General features: G+C 35.2%; 1 protein-coding gene across 10 annotated transcripts in view; it reads right to left on the bottom strand.

The window, feature by feature from the left end:
- Positions 1-26,690, bottom strand: part of CHD9 (chromodomain helicase DNA binding protein 9) — a 232,851-nt gene that overhangs the window by 100,450 nt on the left and 105,711 nt on the right. For 7 of the 10 annotated variants that reach the window (XM_042970467.1, XM_042970472.1, XM_042970466.1 and 4 more), the window contains exon 3: positions 7,654-7,985. In XM_042970467.1, the coding sequence (XP_042826401.1) occupies positions 7,654-7,985 (332 nt within the window). The other 3 variants (XM_042970473.1, XM_042970474.1, XM_042970476.1) reach the window with 2 other exon arrangements.

Genomic DNA, 26,690 nt, shown 5'->3' with positions numbered 1-26,690 from the left:
CTTTCTGTTCAAAAACGGTGCATTTCCATGGTAGGAGACAAGTTGATTCTAAAACATTAAGTCATGTTTGACTGACATATTTCTGAGTAAAATATAGATATATTTTAAGATTTAAAAACTAGGGTTACTTACACAGAACACTGATTCTTGGAAACAATGAAGTCATATTGGTTTATTATAAAGTTCTAAAACAGTTATATAGGTGATACTACAAAGGGGAACAAAAATTAGGTTGGTATTGATGAGTAACTCCTAAATGTGTGAGGCAGCCTTCATTGGAAGGCTGTCTGTTAAAAATAAAGACTCCTAATCAGAAAACCTCAGACAAACTCAAATGGAGAGACATTCTACAAAATCACTGGCTAGTAACCTTTACAACCAAAAACACCATAAAAGACAAAGGCTGAGGACTGTCCTGAATTGGAGGTGGTGTAAGGGGGGATGACAACACAATGAAATGTAGATTCCTGGCTAAAAAAATGGAACAACTGACAAAATTTACATGAGGTCTCTAAGTTAATAGAATCGTGTCAGTGTGTGTGTGTGTGTGTGTGTGTGTGTGTGTGTGTGTGTGTGTGTGTTTTCTTTGACAACAGTGCTTTGGTTATATAAGATGTTAACCTTTGAGGAAGCTGGGTGAAGAGTCTAAAGGAACTCTGACCTATTTCTGCAAGTCTGAGATTAGTTCAAAATAAAGAGTTAAAAAAAAAAATGACTGATCTGTTGGTCCCAACCCTATGATTCTGATCTAATAAAGTGGGACTCCAATCGGACTTCTAAAAAATTCCTGAAGAGATTCTGATGTTCCACTAGGTTTGGGAACCACTGGTTCAGAGTTATTGTCATTGAAAACTCTATGAACAAGTATTCAGAATAATAAAACTATTGTATATTCATAGAGCACTTAAAATACCAAAGTGCTTTCGCCTACAATATCTCAGTTGATCCTGAGAAAAATTCTGACATAGATAAGGTACTGGTCTATGATACTAATAGGGAAACTTCAGCACCAGAAGGTGAAATAAACTGCCCAAGTCATAAGTTTAGTAAAAGACAATAAAGGTCTCTTTAGTCCTGGTCTACTTTTTAAGAACACATCTTACTGATTTTAAAATAAAATGACATTACACTTCAACCAGTCAATAGATACTTAATATCAATAAATATACATACATAGTTTAATGGATACAGAGAAATATGAAACTATTACTGTCATTTTGTAATTATGGTTAAAATTTATCTGATTTTCAAACAACCAGAAATCTCTACTGCATGTATAATAACAAATGATTCCCATAAATATTATGTGAGGGAAATCAGATGATCCAAAAGTAGAAAAAATAAAATGAAATCAGACAAGTAAAATACCCAATCACGGATCAGAGTCTACTGTATGAATTCTAAAATAAGATTTCATTATAAATGAAACTAAAATTTCATTATAGACACATTCTTCAAATAAACTGACAGTTTGCTATTCTTAGAAATATCACCAAAGTAAAGTGCCAAATACAGAATATATTAATAATAAAGGCTTTTCACAAGCTTTTTTTTTAAATTTTTCATTAAAGGAATCTGTTATCAATGTTAGCAAATTGCAGCAACAGATATTCAGGCAAGTGAAAGAACTAAATATCAAAACATTGCTTGTTTCAGACAGCAAAGGGCAATTTCAAACTAAGTATAAATTTGAAATGTTAATTCATTTGATAAGTATAGGCACTACAAAACCTCAGTGTTTATACTTGACATCTATATTTGATTTTCAGATGTAATTTATGCACTCATCTGAATCCTGCCCACATGTTTATTAGTAGAGGCTGGTAACAAGTTGCATTCTACACAGTGTCAATCTGTAATTGCCCCCTGCTGATTCTCTCTTTGCAATAATTGGACAAACAATGAATCTTCCCCAATTAGTCCATTTGTTGTAATTAATGCATCCAATTCATCATAAGTGAAGGAAAGAAGCAAAAATACTATTTCACATTACAATGTTGAAAGGCAGTGTGACTATTTTGAAAGTCATAAAATATAAACTTTTTTAAGAAACACTTAATCTGGTGAAATTTCTCCAATTTAGGGTCAATGCAAGACTCCAGCTTAAACTCCTTTGGGAAAACTAAGTTTTAAAAGGATTCTTTATTTTAGTTAATCCTTTAATTTGTGAAAGTAACATTGTATTGTATGCTCTTGGTTAACTTGGGACTATAAAAGACTTCGTGTTTAAGGACAGAAAGGATTTTTTTTTTTAATTGAATTCACTGAATTGTTTCATATACTTAGGATATAAGTATTAGCTAAATATTAATCATAGTCCACATATGTACCAGCATAGTTTCTTATTCTTAAAAAATACTTTGCTTTTAAGAAAGAAAAGGCAGGTGCCTGGGTGGCTCAGTTGGTTAAGCATCGGACTCATGATTTTGGCTCATGTCATGAGCTCATGGTTCATGAGATGAAGCCCCCCATGTCCAGCTCTGCACTGACAGCATGGAGCCTGTTCGGAATTCTCTCTCTCTCTCTCTCTCTCTCTCTCTCTCTCTCTCCCTCTCCCTCTCCCTCTCCCTCTCTCTCTCTCCTCCCCTCCCCCACTCACATGAACTCACTCACTCTGCCTGTCAAAATAAATAAACTTAAAAAAAAAAAGAAAATGGTGTTTATGCTAAAAAAAACATTGACAGAGTAGGAGCATTAAATCAAAAGCTTTACTTTAGTTGTTCTAAGATACATATTAACATCTATTGATTCCCACATCTAATACATTCCCACATATTAACATCTATTGAAATCGATTCATTTAATAATCAAATATATGCCATAGTTTTAACTTGCAATATTTTTTTTCTTTCTTACACATAAATTATTGGTGTGTCTTATTAATCAATGACATCTTAGATTCAATGAAATACATACAACACATTGTTTGGTAAGAACAGACCTTAGTAAGGTCTTACATTTTACATAAAGGTATACTTCTTAAAAATGGAACTGTAAATCTTCATTAAATTCATGATAACAAATAATGTATACTGTATCAATTCTTTCTGCAGATGAATGTTTCAGATTTTCACTGAGTTTAAGTTTAGATCTAAACAGTGAAATCAACAAAACATTTTACCTGCTTGGCGTTTAAAAACTATAGAATTTCTATAGACTACTAATGGTATATGATTAATAATAAAAATACATAATAAATGTACACCATACATTTTTCAAAGTTTCATATGCCTAAAAATAATTAATTAATACATTTATATTTTATCCAAACATATCAAATTGTTACTATTTTGAATAAATTCAATCAGGGTCTTGTCACTTTATTAATAACATGGACTATAAAGTGATAATTCTCAATTTCTGATGATTCATTGTATTTTTCCCTCGGATTTTGTTTGTTCATTTTTTCCTCTATATATTTTGTTATTTAGATATAAATACATCTCTATAGACATGCATATGGACAAACTTACATTTAGTTTTGTTTAAAAAACACATACATACATATATGTGTGTGTGTATGTATATATACATATATATATATGATATTAGGTAATTAATAAATGTTATTTTCCCTCTTCCTTCTTGGAATTTCAAACTATAGCAAAAAAGGGCACAATATAATTTCAGAATTTAATTATGTTCATTTTCCTTTATAACATGACATCCTTAATTTCTACTTGAATATTTAGATGTTTTCTGCTTTAACTAAAGAGAAAGGCTACTTCTAGCACCTAACATCTAGCATACAGAAAGAATAACTATGGACGGCACAAAAAAGAAGACAGAAAGTTTAATCATGAAGGACTACTACTGATTAAAACTATGGGGCCACAAACATTGTTAAGTATCAAAATCATTCTACCTATATCAGTCCAATAATCTGTAATCTGTAATATAAAGAAGTATCCTAATTGGCAACACATAAACATAATTTAAATGTCAAAACTACAAACCACAAATTTAAAAATGCTTCAATCAAATCATGTGATATTCCTTTTAAATTTTTTAAAAAGTTATTTCAGAGAGAGAGAGAGTGAGCAAGCACAGTAGGGGAGCAGAACAAGAAAGAGACAGAGACAGAGACAGAGACAGAGACAGAGACAGAGAGAGAGAGAGAGAGAGAGAGAGAGAGAGAGAGAGAATATCCTAAGCAGGCTCCATGCTCAGGGCAGAGCCTGTCATGGGGCTTGATCCCGTGACCCAGAGATCATGACCTGAGCCGAAATCAAGAGTCAGATGCTCAACTGACTGAGCCACCCAGGTGCCCCAAATCATGTGATATTCTACCACACAATCTCAAATCACAAATAGAGCTGTAAGAAAATTCTACTTGAAGTCTTAGAATGGATTTATTTTATAATTTAACTTTCTACTGTTACTAAGCCATTAGTTATATTCCTGTGGTTTCAGTGAAGGACTAGTTTGCCATTTCTGTTTTTGATTTAACAAATCAAATTCATCCATTTGGTGCCATTTGATACTTAACCTTTCACTCATTTATCCATTCGTCAAAATTCATTCTATTCCATTCATGGAGCATCTATTATGTGCCTACTATTACTAAAAAAAATCTGATATTCTACATGAAAGGGAGCTTGTTAGAACCTGACTGCCAAGATCATGAACAACATTAAAATAGAAAAAGGTTGTTTCCTGCCCTACCTCACTCTTTATTTCACACCTGCCATTTCAATTTCAACTCACACCCTTCCCCATAATAGTGTGGGCAACCTTTCAAACTCCAAGCATATTTCAAACAAAATTTACCCCTCCTAAATGCTACTCTAGCTACTTGATAAGCAGAAGAAGCATGCTCATATGAAACAGCCATTAGTAACCTATTACCCCTCTTAAAAATTAGCAACTGCTTTTGTTTGTCCATTTGATTTTTTTTTAAGTATATGTGCTACTAGATTGAGCACTCTCTGCTCGATTTTTTAACTGGTCTCATTTAACTGGTCTCAGAGCCTTAATAGAGAATCTAGGCAGGTGAGTGAAAGTTTAGGCTTGAAAGAAGGGGCGTGGCTCATGGCCACAGCCTTCTCCCTAAATAGCTACGTGCTATTTATGCTTTCAGAAAACAATAATGGCTAACATTTATTAAATTCCAGGTACTGCTCCATATGCTTTAAATGTTATTAAATTATTTCATTCTCAAAATAACACAATGAGGCAAATACTATCATTATCCCCTTTTCACACAAGAGGAAACTAAAGCTTGAGAAGTTCAGTATCTGTCCAGGGTCACACTGCTTATAGGTGACAAAACGGGAATTTGTACAAATGTTCCTGGCTCCAAAGTCAAAGAACTTAATCAAATTTGCCCACTGTGCACCAGCCTAACTCACAGAGGTGTGAAGATTAAATGAGACTCTACAAAAGTGCTCTGAAAAGGATACTTTTTTCCTTGTATTAAAAAATTCATCGACAAAAGTAGCAGAAATAATAAAAAGGTTTCAAGCACACTAGCAAGCAAGCAGAAGCAAAACAATGACACGCATGGGTTAAATAAACACCAATTCTGATTATATATCAACCATAACTTACTGTTTACAAATTTAGTTACTCTTAAAGTTTCTATTTCACACTGCTGGTGGTTAAGCTCCAGCACACATTCCCTTCAACTTCATCTGATATCTATCATTTGATATTAGCAACAGCTAATTTTCTCAAACTAATAGAAAAATAAAACTTTTTCAAGCAAATGTTTAATATATCATGAAATACTGTTAATTAAAATTATGCAACTAAACTACTTAAATGATGACTTCACACAGAAATTAAAAACTTGGCAAATTCAAAATTTAAATAGCAGCTTACTGGAAAGCACAGTAGTGAAAATATTTCAGCTGACTAGAACAGGTAAGCTTCCATTTTACTTACTTGGCTGTAACTTATAAATTCCTCTATCAAAAGGATGTTCTTATATTCTCAACAAGTTTTTCTCTAGTAACTCCTCAGTGTCTTGCCACGTACTTATCTTTTCAGTACAATTCTCACCTATTTTCTCAAGAATGCTATCTCTAAAAACAATTACTAAATTGATCAATGCTGTGCAGTATTAAAATCATTTAATAATCTATTTCTAACAAAAATATAAATACCCCAGGATAAGTCAAGCATTCTACTGTGATATGTTACTACTCCCTACCACATTACATTTTCCAAAAATCCATGTTTCTCTATTATAATTATTTCCTAATGTCCCCTTATGTACATTGCTTTTCTTGAACCAGATTTACTTCTTGTATCTTTTGCCTCTAAAAGATACTATTCCCTCCTAAATTTAAAGTTACTGTAACTTTTGAAGTTTCTTTACCAGTTTCTCTTGGTCTGTGCATTATTTTTTGAATGCGCTTCCAAATAGTACACCACTTTGCCTATGTATCTGTTTAAGTTAAAACTGAAAAACTTTAATTATACTAACTCTTAATGCATTGAACGATTAAATACAGGGTTTCCTATTTAAAACTAGACAGAATATTGGAAAAATCAGATGCTTTCATGCCCAAACCACTAAATATAAAAGGAGTAAATATTTAACTTTCAAATTTCATTTTAGAATGCAAAATCACAAATATTAATCACTGCTCCATTACGGCAAGAGAGCCCATGTTATTTAATGGTTGGGATGGAAAGGCATCAAGCCATAACAATATAATTCAGTTTGGTGACAGCATTTAAAATGCTGAGAATCAACGTCTTCCAAATTTTTGTCAGTTCTCGGTATCTATACAGTGTATCAGTAATTTCTTACGCAAATGAAGATTTTCATGATAAACAAATTCTTTACTGTGTACTCTTTTGTGTGGAAAAAAAGAAAACAGGTTGAACACCTTATCTAAAATTTCACATAAAGCCTTCAAAAATGACCAAATATTTCTGCAAAAATAACTCTAAACTGTTGGCCCTGGGTTATTTTTACCCTTGCATGCAAAAACTTGCGTATAATACATATATTAACATTTATTACATTTTATTTTTGAAAATGTATTAGATAAGTCATCAGATAAAAACACTGAGCGTTAATGTACCCTCCTAGAGCAATTCCTTGTCCTTATAATTCTCTTGGAGCATTAATCCTCACCTGGCCTCTTTATTACATAAAGTAAATCAGAGAGAAAGTGAGGGAGTAAACCAGGGAGAGCTGAACACTGCTCATCGTTGATTTACGTGGTCTTGGTTTTCCTGCTATTCCATTTAGTCCAAAGTTGTGGGTTTTTGAGAAAATACTGTATTTCACGTTTCCAATCTATAAGGTGCCCAATGAAGTACAACCAAGAGGTAAAGAAACCGGATAAAAATATTTCAGTGCACTTCCTACTAAGGAAGTGACTTTGGAACTGGCACAGCAATGGGTTTGGTTTTGTTTTCCTTTTTCTGTTCTATGTATGCAATGTTCTCCTATTTTAAATTTCTTTTACTAATATTAATGTACAGAAAGCTATGTTGAGAGAAGATTAAAACGCAGTAAGTCTTAATTACTCAATTCATTCAAAAAGGAAATAAGGTACACATCGTATCTAACCACTTAAAACTTCAAAGTAGGAGTAAAAATACATCACACGCAAATCAAAAGTAAAAGATGAGACAGACTGCACTTTGACAAAAAAATTCAAAGGAATTACATTGATTTCGAAACCAACTTACCCAATTTTTGTCTTCTCTTTCAACTTTGAACAAGTTTTTGTTTTTTTGCTCTCTTTGTCCTTTGGCTTGGATTTCATCCGTCTACCTTTCTTTTCCTCTTTTCCTTCAACTGAAGCACTAGGAAAGTTCTCAGGACTCATTACTCGTGGAATATTGCGTTCCCCACGCTCCTTTGCTTTTGCTATGGCCTCTGATATTATCCGATTAGCCTTTTCTTGCTTGCTTTCTGATTCCACTTTTTTTCTCTGTTTCTTCTCAGACATGATCCTCACCTGGGTATTCTGCAACTTAGTGTATGTCCCAGAACCGTCACTCTTCTTAGAAGATGGAGGCTAGAGAAATCAGAATACTTTTTACACAACATGCCCAAGTACAGCTAAACGATTAACGTAAATATTTGAACATTTAAAGTTATGCTCAACGAAGTAAAATACGTGAGCCGACATGTGAGTGCTACAAACAAATGTAAAATTATAACATTTTGCTGATCTAGAAATTAGTGTTGGTATATAAAAAAGCTCCACTACTGCTTTTAAAAACGGTTAAAGAAGGATAACGTAGATTCACTGATATTTTCACAGCATTCTTGATTAGTTAGCTGATTCAAATTTTGTCCTGTAAATACTCTGTACATTTGAAATAAAAGTCTTTTCTTTCCTTTTCACTCCAGAACTGTGGAATTTATTGATAAATTTAAAATAGCAATTTTGATTTAGAATACTCCTTATAGTTTATTATTATTTTTAGAAATACAAAGCTTCTCTGCTTTACAAGAAATTAGAACTAGAACCCAAAATCATTTAAATCATTTTTTTAATGTGCAATCTATGCAACAACATAGCTAGTTAGTAAACAGACATTCCCATACTTAAAATTAGAGAAAGTTTTAGTTTTTCCGTGAAAGAGTTAAATGTGGATTTTTTTTTCCTCTCTCTATATCATAATTATTTTGCTCAAGCAATTCTGGAAAAAAAAAAAACGAGTTTTACAGTTTTACGTTAAAATTATTAATATTTTAGCAGTATCACAGGAAGCAGATCAACAGCATTTAAAAAAAGAATATCCTCTTCAAACACGCATTCATCCACATATACTTAGATCACAGTTTTGTTATGTTCTTACCCGTAAACATGCCTCTGACTATAGCAAAGGAAAAAACCACCAGGAATTTCCAAACACATTTTCATGCTGATTCCAGTGTGCTTCACTGGATATCTTTTCTATACCTGCCTCATCAAAGGTTTCATAGCAGTGCTGCAGCACTGGGAAAGGAAGGAGGGTTTAGAACGCTCACTAAAATGCCACCTTAAGGCCTACAGGCTATAACAAATAACCAAGACTCGAGAAAACAGCAACAAGCTCAAGATGGCGATGCAGTACGACTCCCGCAGCAGCAGCCAGTAATAAGGAAGGTTATTCAATCCCATTAGCCTTTTAGCCCAAAGAACCCCTCCTCCTCCCACTCATTCAGGCTTTCACTTACCCTTCCTCTTGGCCTCTTCACTGAAGACATTTTTGGCGTCAGACAAAGGCTTGCCCTCTGCTTTTTCACCACCCCAGGCAGTGCTCAAGAAAAAAGCATTGAAAGAAGATTCCTAAATGGCCTATTTAGCAAGCTGCAACCAAGAGATGCACAACCCTCCACAAACACACATTGTGATTTATCAACACATTTCTGCCTTGGCAAGTTTATATCCACTGTTCATCCTATTTAGATATGAAAAAGGCTATAAACCCCTCCTAAAAAGCTGGGTTTCCTCAATAGCTGTAAGCAGATAGCCAGATTCCAACAAAGCACAGAAAGAAATGAATGCACAAAGCATCAAAATGCATCAGCATGAATATTAGAGATGTCGTTAAAAATACTGACTCCTTCTGCGGAAGTAGGCCAGCAGATGGTGCTACCAGTTATTATTCCATTAGACTCTGCAATTTAACCCCCAATGGACTGTTCTTCCCTCCATGTAACACATTAACTCTCACTCTGCCATTTCCTGCAGTAAAGTTTTAGAAAATATACGTAAAAGCTGATTTTAGAAGGACATCTGAAAACTCAAACTGTGGTGAAATGGCTTTATGCAGCTATCAATGTTAAAAAAAAAAAGAATCCAATGCAATTTTTACTGGAGAAAAATACTTTTCTCCAGGACACCATAAAATACTGGAACTAGGAGAACAGCTAAAGACCAGCAAGGGTTAAAGAGCAGGTCACACATAACAAGTGACTTCTCGTTAAGAAATTAGGTGAGTTCTCTTCGGATTCTTGTAACAAAAGCTAACACTGTGATTTTTAAAACAGACAAATGAGGCTATTTTCATTTAAATTCTAAAGAGAAGTTTAAGATTTTGAAAAGAACACACGAGAGCTGCCTATATGCCCACAGAGAGCAAATAACAACACTTAAATTTTTTCCGTATTTAAACCTGGAAAAATATACTAATGAATATTTCTAACATCAAAAACACATGAAATTCCTGACCTTGACTCCTCATGTTCTATTTTAAATGAACTGCTGAGTTTTTTGGATTAAATTTTGGTTTTAGTCCCTTGCTAAAAATAAATAACAAGTCTTCCTGAATTTCAGCAATACAGCTTCTCTTTCTATAAAAAACTGAGGCTGAAATAATAAGAAATGCCCTTAAGTACCTAAAACAAAATTTTCACTGCTTTAAAATTCAAGTTTACTTCTTTCATTAATACCATTTTTTTTTTCAGTCGGTCTTGGCAAGTTATCTGATATTTCTATCAAAGAACAATTTTTGTTTTTTTCCCTTTTAAACCAAAGGTCTCAACACAGAGTAATATTATATGACTGATCACGAATTAAGACCAACTGGAAGGCAGGGGAGGAAATTAAGGTTTACAGAACCAAGAAAGGCAAGGAGAGGATCTGACTGCCCTGAGGAGTCATCTACACAAAAAATCACAATGACCAACAGTAAGGGCTTATTACTTACTGAGTGCTTACTAAGTTCAAGGCACTACTCTAAGCATCTTTCACCTAACAACTAACTTAATCCTGAACAATAGTAGGGTAATAGTGATAATGGAAAGGAGAGGAGTAGCAAATGATAGATACACTCTTAGAGCAGTATCGCAAAAAGTTAGAACGACCTGAGAGCAAGCAAGAAAAATCATAATGGTAACAGTAATGGTAAGAGCTAACACTTATTTAATCCTTACTGTGTTCCAGGCACTACTCTTCATATTACACGTATAGCAACTCCATTAATCTTCAAAACAACCCTGTGAGCCATGCACTTACAGCTGAGGATACTGAGGCATGAAGAAATAATTCCCTCCAGATCACACGGCTGCTGACTGATAAAGCAGGGATCAAAAGGCAAAGAACTCACTAGGAAAACCATACTCCTAACCACTATATGGTATCATATGTGGTTCAAATATCATAATTTACACAGATTAATCTGAATACAAAGAAACTAAGTGACTTTCTCAAAATTGCAGAGACACTAGTAATAAAGCTAGAATGAAATTAATTTTTCCCAGTGCCCTTTCCAAGACGTAGAGATCAACCAGATATGGGTGGGTGAAGAGTAGAAAGGATCAGTGCTTGGCTTCTAGACCAAGGCAAGGTATGAGAAGGTAAAAGAAATAGGAAGTCTAGGCAAGAAAGCATGTGTAGATGTATGTGGTTAAGTTTAAAAGCTCTAGTAACTGAAAATTTGAGACTGGATCCTCAGAGAGGGTAGGGTTGGAAAAGATGATGTCAATTCTCTCTCTGTTTTCTTTCAATATCTTTAACTCACTGACACTATCCTCAGAACCTAAGATGATTTCCAAAATATATCACTTCTCCCATTAAAGTTTTTCAACAGATTCTATTCCTTGACTCAAAATCCCAATTGTTTAACAATAAATCTTAACAGTGGACAGTAATAGAGAAGTCCATGGTCATATATTTCTTCTGCTATTAGAATGCAATATTTTAAAATGATATTCCCACAGAACATCAATTACTGAGGTGTTAAGTAACTGAACATTTTTAATGTAGGTCATTTCTCAATTCACACATATACACAAACATACAAAAGGATAGCTGATGTGCTTTTTTTAATGTCATACAGTCTTTCTCTTTTCCCTTATATAGGCACTCATCAAATTCTGTCAAGTCCACTTAATTATATTTTGTTCTATTTTCCTCCTCATCCCAACAGCTTTGCTGTATCAATTTCCCACTTGTTATGGTTACACTGTAGTTATACAGAAAAATATCTTCCTTATCTTTGGTGATGATGAAACATTAGGTCTGCAATCTACTCTCCAATTCTTTACAAAGTCAAAGAATTTCTTTGTATTTCATTTGTGATTCTTCTGTAAGTTTGTCATAGTTTCAAAATATTTTTTTTAACACAAGTTGTTTAAAAATCAAAACTAAAGGCAAAGATCTTGCTCCCACAAAATCCATATGGTAAAGGACAAAAAAACATAAAAAAGAAGGCACATATACTAATATCATATCTAAATGTTTATAAGACAAAGAAGTCATAGCAAAACATAAAGATGATCTCATATGTGATATATTATGCTGATAGCAACTGAAAGGAATATATGGAGCATCCTGTATATCATATTTCAGTACTGGGGAAACTCAAGGATTTACGGTATGAGTGTTTTTCAAACCACAGGTCATTAGCTAATATCAACTCATGATATAAACTTAGTGGGTCCCGATGAAATAGAGCAGAATGAAAAAGTATGGCGTATAGCCTTTATGAATGCTACATGCTACAAAATTTAAAAGTTTTCATACCACCTATTACATCTTTTTCCTTCCTGAGAGAAAGAAGCAGAAGAATTTGTTCAGAAATTAGAGGCATTAAAATCTGAGGGGTGGGGGAGTCAGATCTTTCCTCTCTTGATGGAATGATTTTCCCAAACACTCACCCAACCCACATTCCAATGGGAATTTTTCCATTTCAAATATTTTAGTTGTAGATAAATAATTTAGATTATTGAATTACCAGTGTGTAGACGCGAGTGGAAATTATAAATTTCCAAAAAAGAAGGGGAGAATGGTCACATGGCTACTCTGCATGTACTACAGAACACAGGCTCCTTTATTGGAGGAAATACATATATTTCTATTTCATATATTTTTAAAACAGTATGAAGGAATAAAAGGTCTCAAATAATAAAACAGATACAATTCGTTACTAAGAATAAAACACAGAACAAGGAATTTTTCAACAACACAGGCAAAACTGCATTATAGCTAAAAATCTTCCAACCTTTCTCAGAAGAGAGGATTGTTAGGCTTCAGAACTGGGGGTCAGGGTGGATGGAGGTTCCAATGGAAGACTATATAAAATAGAATAGAGATAGCAAGTATTGAGCAAAAATGAATGTTATTGCCTAGAAACACAATGTAGAAATAACAAAAGAGAGGCAGTTAGGGAAACCCCAAAACACCAAGTTCAAGGGGTTGGTGGATGAAGAGGAGCTAATGAAGGAAAACAAAAAGAAACTACAAGAATGGTAAGTATTAGCAGAAGAGTGGTGTCCTGGAAGCCAAGAGATCTCGAGTTAAAAATTTTGCAGTCAAGGGGCACTTGGGTTAAGTATACCACTCTTTTTTTTTTTTTTTTTAATGTTTTATTTTTGAAAGAGAGAGAGAGAGTGAGCACGGGAGGGGCAGAGAAAGAGGGAGACCCAGAATGCGAAGCAGGCCCCAGGCTCTGAGCTGTCAGCAGAGTCCAATGCAGGGCTCAAACCCACAAACTGCAAGATCATGACCTGAGCCGAGTCTGGATGCCTAACCAACTGAGCCACCCAGGTGCCCCAAGCATCCAACTCTTGATTTCAGCTCAGGTCATGATCTCATGGTTTGTGAGTTCAAGCCTCATGTCGGGGTATGTGCTGACAGCACGGAGCCTGCTTGGGATTCTCTCTCTCCTCCTCTCTCTTTGCCCCTCTCCCCTCTCTTTCTGTCTCTCTCAAAATAAATAAACATTAAAAAAATTCTGCTGTCAAAAGGAAAGTATAATATAGTAATTTGATATTATAAAGAATTTATAAGGCATTTTAGTTCTCTTAACTTGTTTATGATAAGCCAGTTTGCTAGTTATAATAATTATTTAAATATTCATATAAAACCAACATTCTAAAAATAAATTTAAAGTAAATTTTAGTATAATATGTATCAAACATTAATGTGATGACTTCTTTTGGTCTTTTTATTTATTATACACAACATTTTTTCCGCAAGCTACTGATAGTTTCTTTTAAAGAGAAATGGGGAAAAACTGACATAAAAGCAAATTATAATCTGTTAAAGTCTTTTTCTGAGTTTTACCCTTAAATCTGTTTTCAGAGTTTTTGATAGAAGTGAAGCAATTATTTTACTTTGCTTTTCCTCACATCTGTGAAGTGCCATGTTCACAAACTAAAAAAGGCCTACTCTTATCTTATGACTTGTGTTAGTACCTACGTCTCCACTTTTAGCTAACCACAACATTCTTTTTTTAGTGTCATAAATCTTGCATTTTACATTGAAAAGGTAATACTATTAAAAGTATTGCCTTTATTTTAATCATCCACATAGCAATTCAGGCAAATAGTACATATTCATAAAAGTTATTTTTTTTTTCTAAATAAAAATTTGTTTTGTGACTTACAGGAAACACAGAGAGAGAGGAACATGTTAGAGGCTATCACGGGGGTGCAATCAGCAAAATCCAGAATGTGGGAAACTATAGACAAATGACTCCATCTCTTCCACAAAGGAACAAAATGAAGGGGAACCACAAATTTAAAAGAGATTTAAGGGGGCGCCTGGGTGGCTGAGTCAGTTAAGCATCCGACTTCGGCTCAGGTCATGATCTTGTGGTTCATGAGTGGCTCTGTGCTGACAGCTGGGAGCCTGGAGCCTGTTTCGGCTTCTGTGTCTCCCTCACTCTCTGCCCCACCCCCACTCACAGTCTGTCTCTGTCTCTCTCTCTCTCAAAAATAAATAAATTAAAAAATATTTAAAATAAATAAAAGAGATTCAGGCTAAATGATAAAAGAGAGAAAAAGAGACACTTAAAATACATATTAGCCAAATGTAATGAGTAGCCCTTGTTTTGACAGTGACCTATAAAAAAAATTATAAAAATAAATTTATTATAGTAGGGAATTTTAACTTTGACCAGGCATTTGATTACAGTTATTTATTAGGTGTTAAACTGATTTTGCAATGGTGTTTTATTTTTGTTTTTTAAAATGTTTATCTATTATTTACTTTGAGAGAGTGAGTGAGCAGGAGAGGGGCAGAGAGAGAGAGGGAGACAGAGAATCCAAAGCAGGCTCCACACTGTCAGCACAGGGCCTGATGCGGGGCTTGAACCCATGTAACAGTGATATCGTGACCTGAGCTGAAAGCAAGAGTCAGACACTTACCCAACTGAGCCACTCAGGTGCCCTTGCAGTGGTGTTTTAAAGACAAAAAAATTCTGTCTTTTAGATAATAATTTGAAATATTTACAGATGAAGTGATATGATTGAGATATGCTTCAAAATAATCCATGTAGGAGGTGGGAATGATAATTAGAGGATCGTACAGATAAAACAGTGCCCTATAAATTGATGGCTATTGTAGCTGGGTGATGCATAGTCTACTTTGGTGCACACTTGAAATGTTATGTAATAAAGAAATTTAAAAAGTTATATTCAGGGAATAACAAGTAGCGTGGCATAACAAGAAGAGGAGGTGCATGTAGAAGAATCATGAGCAACAAGGGCTGAAAGGTAATGGGTTAGATCATCAAAGGTGTTACAAGTTAATGCTAAAATATCTGGACTTTGTCTTTATGCTGAAGGAATGAGGTAATCAATAAATGATTACATACAGAGAAGTAAGGGGATCCAAGTTTTAGATTTAGGGTTGCTAAGTGGTTTCAATAAAAATACCTGAATACTTGATGAAAAAGTCTATTTATTTATGAAAAATTTATTTATAAAAAGGCCATTCATGATATGAAAACAAGTAATATTTAACTTTTATTTTATATTAGTGTGTACTCCTTTTTCAATGCTGTATTGTTTAAAAGTTCATCTTTTGTGGGGCACCTGGGCGGCTCCGTCAATGAGGCCTCTGACTCTTGATTTTGGCTCAGGTCATGATTTCATGGTTCACGAGACTGAATCCCCCGTTGCGCTCTGAGCTGACAGCATGGAGCCTGCTTGGGATTCTCCCTTTCCCTCTCTCTCTCTGCCCTCCCCTGCTCGTGCTTTCTCTTTCTCAAAATATATAAATAAACTCAAAAAAAAAAAAAAAGGTTCATTTTCTTCCAGATAAATCAAAAAGTGTATTTTAAAAACCTCACCAAGTTTACTACTTCCTTAACGTTAAATATACTAAATTCATCAGTCTATAAATTAGCCATGACACTACAAGCTATTCTCAACATAATGTTGTGATTAAGGCATTGGCTCTGAAGTCAGCCAGACCTGGGTTTTAGTCCCAGTTTCAGCATTTACTTGGGCCTCTGCTTCCTCATCTGTAAAAGAGAAATATATCAGTATCTGCCTTGTGATACCAGGACTGTAGTGAGACCTAACAGATAACGTGCTTACTATGGTGCCTGGCAAACAAATACTCAGAGACTTCCGACATTACCATCGTTACTACTGTAATGTGACACTCTGCCCACCTCAGCGTATCAATCATATCGGATATGTGATGTCAGTATATCTTATCACTTACTAGGGATGTTGTTTCGATTCCTTGGTTAAAGTGGTATCTACCATGATTCTCTACTATAAACCTGTCCTTTTAGAATTAATATGTATCTTATTACTATACAAGACGATACAAATACCTTGTTTCTCATATACATCTGCCTAGTAATTTTAACATGCATTGATGGTTCCTGCCTGTAACAATTATTATGTTTTTTATGTAACAATTGTTATATATTTGTTATGTAACAATTATTATATATTTGCCTAATGCAAATTTTCTATTGTTATCATTCCTCCCACATTTTCAATTGGAATTCTACTGTAAAAAGAAGCTGTCTCTTCTATTTACTCATTCAATTATTTATATATAGTATACACTATATATTGTATAAACTCATGGGTATTTATTTTATTCTATGGATTATAATCTGGTACTATGATTATTTATTTGTTGTTTAAATTGTCCCAGCTTTGGCCATTTAGGGGACGTTTGGCCATTTCCAGACAACAATTCAAAACATCACATCAATAAAAAAATTAAAATATTATCTATAAATATCACTTTGGTAAATAATATTAACTTCCCATAGCACCTTTTCTAAAATGCTTCTTAGGGAGTATTTTTTCTTTTTAATGTTTACTTATTTTTGAGAGAGAGAGAGAGAGAGAGAGAGAGAGAGAGAGAGAGAGAGAGAGAGAGAAAGTGAGGGAAGGGCAGACAGAGAGGGAAACACAGAATCTGAAGCAGGCTCTGAGCTGTCAGCACAGAGCCTGACACGGGGCTCGAATCCACCAACTGTGAGATCATGACCTGAGCTGAAGTCAGATGCTTAAATGACTGAGTCACCCAGGCACCACAGGAAAAAAATTTTTGAAGATGTTTAAATGTGTTAATTCACAAACCATTTTCCAGCCCAAAAGTTTCCATAATTTCTGGTGTATTTTCTTATTTCATTTCACAATATTCCTATGTGGTTAAAAATAAAATCAAATATTATTTCTAACTTTGCAGATGAAAGAGGTCAGGCACAGATGAGACAAGTACCTAACACAATGACACAACAGCAGAGTTCAACTCTTAAAAAACAAAATCATTTTCCTAAGTATTGCCATTGCCTACCATTCCCATACAGGTGACTATTGATCCAAAGTTCATAGAGCATTAAATTTATGATACTCTATTAGGAATCAGTAACCTCTCCAAAACAGTTTATCAAGTTGCCATCATTGGGTTTTCTTTCCCCCCAGACTAAGAGAGAAACTGGAGTGTGGCAATGGCACTCTGACAGAACCCAAAGGTGAAGTGCACTCTTACAGCCTCGACAGACAGGTCCTGATAGAGTGGGAGGGCAATAGTGTAAGCAAATTAACCAAGCAGTTGCATAATTGGCTTGATATCACTAACATCACACTCGCAATTCTCTTGGCAGTGTTTCCAAATGAACTGATAAAATACCAAGGAAAAAACCTCTTTCAAGTCTTTTAAAGGAGGCACTGAGAATCAGTTATGTTGAAAGACAACTTATTTTTTCCATACAATGCATTATGAAAAACCAATTTTGATTTTCAGAATTCCGAGATAATTTCTAAAAACCTGTTAGAATACTCAAGTGATTATTAACAAACATAAATGACATTAAGAGGAGGGGAAAATAAATACATTTGCAAGAAGACAAAATAAGGCATGTAAACTTGATACGCAGTTGTAGGCAAAAGAAATATAATTTTACTAGATAATGAAGAATAGCCATAAAAAGTCAAAAGCATTTCAAAAATCACAAAATATACGTAATTGTCCCATATTAGAATTTCATCTTGCATAATGCAAAGACAGTAATGAAAGAAACCGCATCTCTGGATATACTTCTAACCACAAGAAAAAAATTATTTGTGGAAACAGAAGTGATGAGAACCATATACGAATGTTAAATATGCCCTTTTGGTGTTTATGACAGTCTAGGCATGGCAGTTGTGTGTCACTGACTTTATAAAGATAGAACTTTTAAAGTTAAAGGAAGAAAAAAAGTATCATCATATGACCAGAAACTAAAAAAGGATGGACAGATCAGTAAGGTAGGAAATGTAGTACCTGGAGTCAGGAGACTCGAAACCAAAATTTACAATGAGAAATTATTCTAGGGGGGAAAAAAACAAAAAACAAAAAACAAAAAACAAAAAACAAAACTGTCTCTAAAAACACTGGTTGCAGCCATACAGGTTTCAGAGAGGCAGAGCACAAAAGACAGAATTAGTAACAGCATGAGAGGCACTGACCTATAAGAACAGTGCTGTGAAGGCCACAGTGATTTAAGGTTTGATAAATGACGAAGGACAATTAAAAATGCTCCCCTGACTGTTTTGAAAAACAGCTAGGATCTTGAGGGTACAGTGTGTGAGGGGTGGGATGGATGGGAAAGGAAGGGTAGGGAAGGAGGCAAAACATGACAGAGAACATCATTCAGATAGTAAAGAGTGTAACCCTGATGTTGAGTCTGAACCTGGTGCAGTCATGCTGCATTTAAGAATAGAAAGAAGCAAACCTGATCCTGTCAGGTGAGACCTTCCAAAATTTATCAAACAGATTCTATTTCCTCAGCTTGCACTAAACCCCTCCAAATGAATATTTTCAGTTTAAATTTGTGAACTGGTGCCATCTGGTCAATCTCCTGGGTTCCTACTGGCCTTTCATTTCAGCTTAATCTCTCTTCAGCCACCCTACCATTAGTTCTTAATTAGCCTCCCTCTTAACACATCCCCAAAAATACTGATTAAAAAAAAAAAATCTTATGAGGCTGAATCTATAAATGGGCATGCTTGCACACATACACAAAACAACTACTTAAGTAAAAAATAAGTGGTACATGCCTTAACAGCAGCTCATGTGAAAAATACCAGGGAATTTTAGCTCACTGTAAGCTAAATAAGTGTATGGTGTAATGAGCTTGCCAAAAAAGCAAATTCAATCTTAGACTGCACAAACAAAAATGTGGTATAATGAACAAGATAATTACAGTATACTCTAGTTTCACCAAGAGAAGTGTATTCTGTCTTGGATTTAAAAGGAACATGAGCTACATCAGTCATACAAGATATATTATTTGAGTATATACTACCTGCCAGACATTCTTATATGTGCTGGGAATAAAAGAGTAAATAAACAAGATGACAAAGTTCCTGTTCTAATATAGCTAAGATTTTAGAGAAGGAGTGAAGAAAATAGGGAAAACATCAGGTAAAGGTAAAGGCTACACAGAGAATGAAAATAGGATGATGTGATTCAAAGTGGTAGGGTAACGATTTTAGAATGGATTCAGGAAAGGTATAATGGAGGAGGCCATTTATACTGAAATCTGAATGAAAAGAAAGACTAGCCAAACTAAGATCAGAGGAAAGATGAATCAGAAATCACCTTAAGCAGGTCTGAGAAAATAGCTACAAAGCAAAATGAACAACATACTGGTTTTATGTCCTCATAAGTTTCCCCATTGAATAACATTTGTACTAGCCATACTGTACTTCCTGGTGATCATCTAGAAACTGTCGCATAGAAAGGAGTACTCTTGCACCACAATTCCTCTTCAGATCTTATCTGTTCAGGTCCTACATTTTAAAGCTGATTTCCTTCTAATAACAAGCCAACACTATTCTCGATGGTCTTACTGTCTAAGACAGTGTTTTTTGAACTGTGAGCTGAAATCTCATTTTGAGCCATTAATTCAGTAGATAGTCATTAACATTCTTTATAAGTGAAGTAGACCAGAGTTTTGTAAAATGTTTGTTACATCTTAAAATGCACACACTGCTACAAATATATATTCACAAACATAAACAGACACTTCTATACTGAGTCCCAGTCAAAAAAGTTTGAAAAACACTGTTAAAAGAGGTTAACAAATGCTTCAATTTCATTCCATAGGAAAATTCAACCCAGACTATTATTTTGGTCTATCCCATTGTGGAGGTGTTGACTAACTGAATCAAAGAAACAAAATCCTAAACATACACTAGTCAGTAAGCTCTATAGAACTGGGACTATGTCTATATCTACCTGGAGACAAACACACTATATATCACACAGAAAAAAAACATCTGATGAATAAATGAATGAGCATAGGTTGAATAAAGTTCCAAAAAGCTTATTTTTCTAACAACAGTAAGTATGCGTTTAAAGTAAAGAATTTGGCCTTGTCCAAAGAGAGGTTTGGTCTCTGCCCTCAGCTTCTGGGAGATAACTTATGTCATACCTGATAGGAATGTATTTGTTTAAGGCCAGGAGCTGTCCATCTTAGATCATATGGTGGGGCTGGCCATACCAGAAAGACCAATCACGTGATTTAGGGTGAGGGGCTTTGAGTCATCTATTATTTGAGTCATCTATTATTAGTTAACTTGGAGGCTGAGATCAACCATGTGGGCAATCAATCATGTCTACTTAATGGAGCTCCAATAAAATCTCTGACACTGACATTCAGGTGAGTTTCTCTGGGGGACAATACTCTGCCTGACATCACATATCAATGCTGGGACCTGACTCCATGGGGAAAGCTTTGTGTTCAAAACCTTCCAAGATAGCTCTATGTGTCTCTTTCTGTGGCTAATTTTAACCTGTAGTCTACCCCATAATAAACCATAACCACAAGTATAATAGCTTTCTGTGAGTTCTGTAAGTATTGCTAACATATTATTAAGACTAAGGGTAGCTTTGGGAACCCCGAGAATTTGCAGTTAGTGTCAGAAGAGAGGACAGTTTGGGGATTGTGTTAATTTTGCAGTGTGACTAACTCCTGAGTAATACTATTCAATGAAAAAACAAGTTTGATGAACAAGTAAAGAGATCTTGATCTGAAAAGTATCTTCAAATGTTAGCTTCAATTAAAAAGATTTTCAAAATATTTGTAAGACTCATAAAAGCATGAAAACTAAGATTGGTAAAGATTTCATTCTACCTAAGGCTTATCTATAGGAAATCTGAGCTAAGAAAAGTACTTCCCTAAATATCCCTATACAAAAGTCTAAAAAAAAAAATCTGTACACAGCAAAACATACATGTAACCAGAAACTGGGTAGAGGATACCCTGGATCTCTCTGTATTATTTTTTACAACTGAATGCAAATCTGACATTATCTTAAAATAAAAAGTTTAACTTATAAAAAAGGGAGTTAGGCCTTTCCTAAGCTCAGAGACCCTCTCCTGCTGGCCTTGAAGAAATGAGCTTCAATGAGGTCTACAGCTGCAAGGAAATGAATTCTGCCAACAACCCTGTGAGCCTAGAAAAGAACCCTGAGTCACAGGTGAGATCACAGCCCCAATGCACATGGAGGTTACAGTTTTGTGAGACCCTGAGCAGAGCACCCACATAAGCTGTGCCCACCCACTTGATCCAAGAAACTATGAGATAATAAATGGGTGCTATTTTAAGCCACTAATGTGTGGCTAATTTGTAACTAGACAGCATAACTAATACATTCATATATCCTACGATTGAACAATTTCATTCCTAGATACATAAGAGAAATACATATAAAGTTTAATAACCAACAAAACTGATCTATGAGTTCTACGTCAGAATGGTGATCACTCTTAGGGGGAGGGCAAGTAGTGACTCAAAGGAGGTCTGAGGAGGCTTCTATGATTGTGATAATATTCTATTTCTTGATCTGGATATTGGCTACGCAGAGGACATTTACTCTCTGAAAATCTATCTAACTGTTCACTTCTAAACTGTGTATGTTTCTGTATGTATGTCATATTTCAATAAAGTTTACATTAAAAGATTATAACTCAAATTTAAGACTATTATTTAATCTTCTTATTGATCGGAGTAAACGACAATTCATTACATGCAGATATTTAAGTAAAATATAATGATATCTTGGGGTGCCTGGGTGGCTCAGTCGGTTGAGCGTCCGACTTCGGCTCAGGTCATGATCTCACGGTCCGTGAGTTCGAGCCCCGCATCGGGCTCTGTGCTGACAGCTCAGAGCCTGGAGCCTGCTTCAGATTCTGTGTCTCCCTCTCTCTGACCCTCCCCCGTTCATGCTCTGTCTCTCTCTGTCTCAAAAATAAATAAACATTTAAAAAATAAATAAATAAATAAACGTTAAAAAAATAAAAAAAAAAAGATACCTTGTTACAAAAGACAAACTAATTTTCTTTGTCATATTAACATGGCATTTCAGATGGTTTTATTCAGAAAGAAAACAGTAAAAGTGAAATATAATATTACATATTTCTTCCAGTAGCTTCCACAAAATTCGAAAAGAGTCCTGAGAGTTACTTTTATCAATGTTATTGGTGACAAGAATGGTGGGACTAGAGCAAAGGAAGCTCTTTAAAACCCACAATCAAGGGGTACATGGTTGGCTGTGTCAGTTAAGTGTCCAACTCTTGCTTTTGGCTCAGGTCATGATCCCAGGGTTGTGGGATCATGCTCTGAATTGGGCTCCATGCTGAACATGGAGCCTGCTTAAGATATTCTTTCTCTCTCTCCCTCCCTCCTCCCCTCTCCCCCGCTTGCTGTCCTAGTCTAGTGTGCCCTTCCTCTAAAAGGTAGCCTAGGAAACGTCCATTTAAAGCTCAGTGTAGATATCACTTCCTTTTTACAATATGTCATTTTACTGCTATATTTGCCAAAGTATACCGTAGTCACTTATAAAGGTCATATTCTTTTTTTCTTAACATAAACTTTTTTTTAATTAAAAAAATTTTTAAGATAATTTATTGTCAAATTGGCTAACATACAATGTGTAAAGTGTGCTCTTGGTTTTGGGGATAGATTCCCATGGTTCATCCCAATAAAGGTCATATTCAATTTGTATTTCTGAAACCTGGCCACTGTTTGGTACAATTCCATCATCTGTATGAGGATAATCATAGTTTCTAACCTAACAGAACTACGTTGCTATGAATTTAAATGAGACAATTCAAATAAAGGATCTTAGAACAGTGTTTGACATATATAAAGCATTCAGTGAAGGTTACTGTTAATTATTATGATAAAGATAATGGTCTTTTTATAAAAAATTCTCAAAACTCCATTAACATGGAAACAAATATTTCTTTAAATGGACAAACATTTTAAGCACTTTACCAAAGATGATAAACAGATGGCAAGTAAACACGAGAAAAGATGCTCACATTGTCAGACACTACCAGGGAAATGCAGATTCAGCCCCAATGAGATACCACTTACACATCTATTTCGATGGTTAAAAAAATAAGAGAAGACCTAGCAATACTAAGTGGTGAAGAGAATATAGAGCAACTGAACTCTTTTCACACTGCCGGTGGGAATGCAGAATAGTACCGGCATTTTGGAAAACTGGTTGCTTTTTAAAAAGGTAAATTTAAGATTATTTAATATATGATCCCAGCAATCCCACAATGATATACTTACCCAAGAGAAAAGAAAATATTTAGTGATACAAAAACCTGTACATAAATGTTTGTAGAGCCTTTATTCATAATTGCCAAAGTCTGGAAACAACGTGAATGCATACACTATCTATGGAACATCCATATGATGATATGCTATTCAGTAACATGAAAGAACACACTACCCCTTACATGCAACAAAGAATACATTATGCTAAGTGGAAGAAGCCGGACCAAAGAGGCAATGTGCCACGATTCCATTCCATACAATACTCTCAAAAATGCACAACTACAAAGAAAAAAAATAACCACTGGTTGCCAGGGTAGGGCTTGAAGGAAAGACTGACTGCAAAGAAGCATGAGAGAATATTTTGGGCCGGGGTGGGGGGTGGGGAGGGGGAAGGATTACAAAATTCTCTTTTTAAAAAATTTTTTTAATGTTTATTTATTTCTTTGAGAGAGGGGGAGACAGAGAAAGTGTGAACAGGGGAGGAGCAGAGAGAGGGAGACAAAGAAAATAAAGCAGGCTCTGAGCTGCCAGCACAGAGCCTGACGTGGGGCTCGAACTCACAAACTGTGAGATCATGACCTGAGCCGAAGTCGGAAGCTCAACCTACTGAGCCACCCAGGCGCCCCCAAAATTCTCTATCTTGACTGTAGTGTGGTTTTGCACGATGCACTCATTTGTCAAAACTCATAGAACTGTACACTAATAAAGATGAAATTTTACCAGATGTAAATTATGTCTCAAAAAAAACCTGCATAAAAAAAGATTTATGTTCTTTAGGCTTCAATTTACATATTAAGAGGCTAATAGACTAGACCTCTAAATCTAGGTTAAAGTCTTAAGATTCCTTTCTCCTAATGCCACTAGCTGTCTTTGAAGCCTTGTTCCTATGACTGTTATCTGTCTCTAAATAGTGCCTACTCTTAGATTTCTGGATGCTATTTTCTCACTCATCTGCTTTCAGGAGCCTGTGACATATGTGGCTTGACCTCCTTAATCCCACACAACTGCCTAATTAGATTTCATTCTATAAACTATTGCTGGATCTTACAATTCCTACCTCGCCCTCCTCTCCTGTCCCAAACACAACATGACGTACACATGGGACACACACCTCTTTTCCAGGTCTTAACCACATTAGAGACATTCATCTTTTCCATGGCTGACTGTACAAACTTCAACAGACATTTCATTAAAGACGATATGCACTTTTGGCCAATAAGCCCATGAAAAGGTGCTCAATATCATTATCCATCAGGAAAATACAAATTAAAACAATGAGATACAGTACACACCCAATCAATTGGTTAAAATTAAGAAGACTGACAATACCAAAGATTGAAGAGGAGGGAGAATTTGGACCTCCTGGTAGGGATGTAAAATGGTGTAGCTGCTTTTGAAAGCAGTTTGGTAATTTGTTATGAAGTTAAATATATGCATAACATATGACCCATTATCTTAGTATATACCCAAAAAGAAATGAAAACTTGTATGCAAAATGACTGAACCTGAATGTGCACAGAAGCTTTATTCATATAGTCAAAAACTAGCAATAACTCACACGTTTATCAATAAGTAAATGGACAATAAAGTGGACTGCTAGTCAGCCATAAAAAGGACCAACTACTGACTCACACAACAATATAACTGAATCACAAATGCATTATACTGAGTAAAAGCCAGACTCAAAGGTTACATCATTTCACCATTCTCAAAGTAGCAAAAATATAAGGGTAAAAATCAGTGGGTGTCAGCAGCTGGAGACTGGGGGAAGGGTTACTACAAAATAGGATAAAGGAATTCGGGAGGGACATGGAATTATTCTATAACTTGATTAGTGGTGGTGGTTACTCCACCTACATATTTATTTGTCAGAACTATGCACTAAAAAGAATGACTTTTTTCTTTTTTAACAATTTATTCATTTTTGAGAGACAGAGAGAGATGAGTGGGGAGGCGCAGAGAGAGAGAGACACACAAAATCCGACACAGGCTCCAGGCTCTGAGCTGTCAGCACACAGCCTGACACAGGGCTTGAATTCAAGGAACCACGAGATCATGACCTGAGTTGAAGTCAGCTGCTTAACTGACTGAGCCACCCAGGCACCCCAAGAATGACTTTTTTTTTTAATATTTAAATTATACCTCAAAAAAAAAACACAACAACAAACCACTAACAAAGGTAGATCTCAAAAATATTATGCAGAGTTAAAAATGTCAGACACAAAAGGATACACACCAATATGGTTAGAGTTATATACAATCTAGAACAGGCAAAACTAATCTATAGTGACAAAGGTGAGTGCCGGGGACCAGGGATGAGAGGGTAACTGCCTGCAAAGAGGAAAAAAGGAACTTTGGGGCATTATGGAAATGTTCTTTATCTTGATTGTGGTACTGATTACAAAGGTACATACACTTGTTGAAACACATCAAATTACACTCAAAATGGGTATATTTTCTCGTACGTAAATATTATCTTAATAAAATTAATTTTAAAATGTACTTACCAAGTGAACGTAAATGAAGGATTAATTTTACCCTCATTTATCTATTTAATAATTCCTCTTCCTTTATTAGTTTTTTTTTTTTTAATTTTTTTTTAACGTTTATTTATTTTTGAGACAGAGAGAGATAGAGCATGAACGGGGGAGGGTCAGAGAGAGAGGGAGACACAGAATCCGAAACAGGCTCCAGGCTTTGAGCAGTCAGCACAGAGCCCGACGCGGGGCTCGAACTCACGGACCGCGAGATCATGACCTGAGCCGAAATCGGACGCTCAACCGACTGAGCCACCCAGGCGCCCCTCTTCCTTTATTAGTTTTAATTACTACACTACAAACTAAAATTAGATTATATTATCTTAATTTCTATAATTTATGCTAGTCTATTGGTGTGTGATAGATAACCGATTTAGAAAATAGTTGGTACATACAGGTAATATATTCAACAAGAGACTCTCTGGGAAA

The sequence above is a fragment of the Panthera tigris genome, chromosome E2 (assembly GCF_018350195.1).
Source record: "Panthera tigris isolate Pti1 chromosome E2, P.tigris_Pti1_mat1.1, whole genome shotgun sequence".
Lineage (NCBI taxonomy): Eukaryota > Metazoa > Chordata > Mammalia > Carnivora > Felidae > Panthera > Panthera tigris.
Note: the sequence above shows the minus strand (reverse complement) of the source record. Positions and strands in the feature narration are given on the sequence as shown.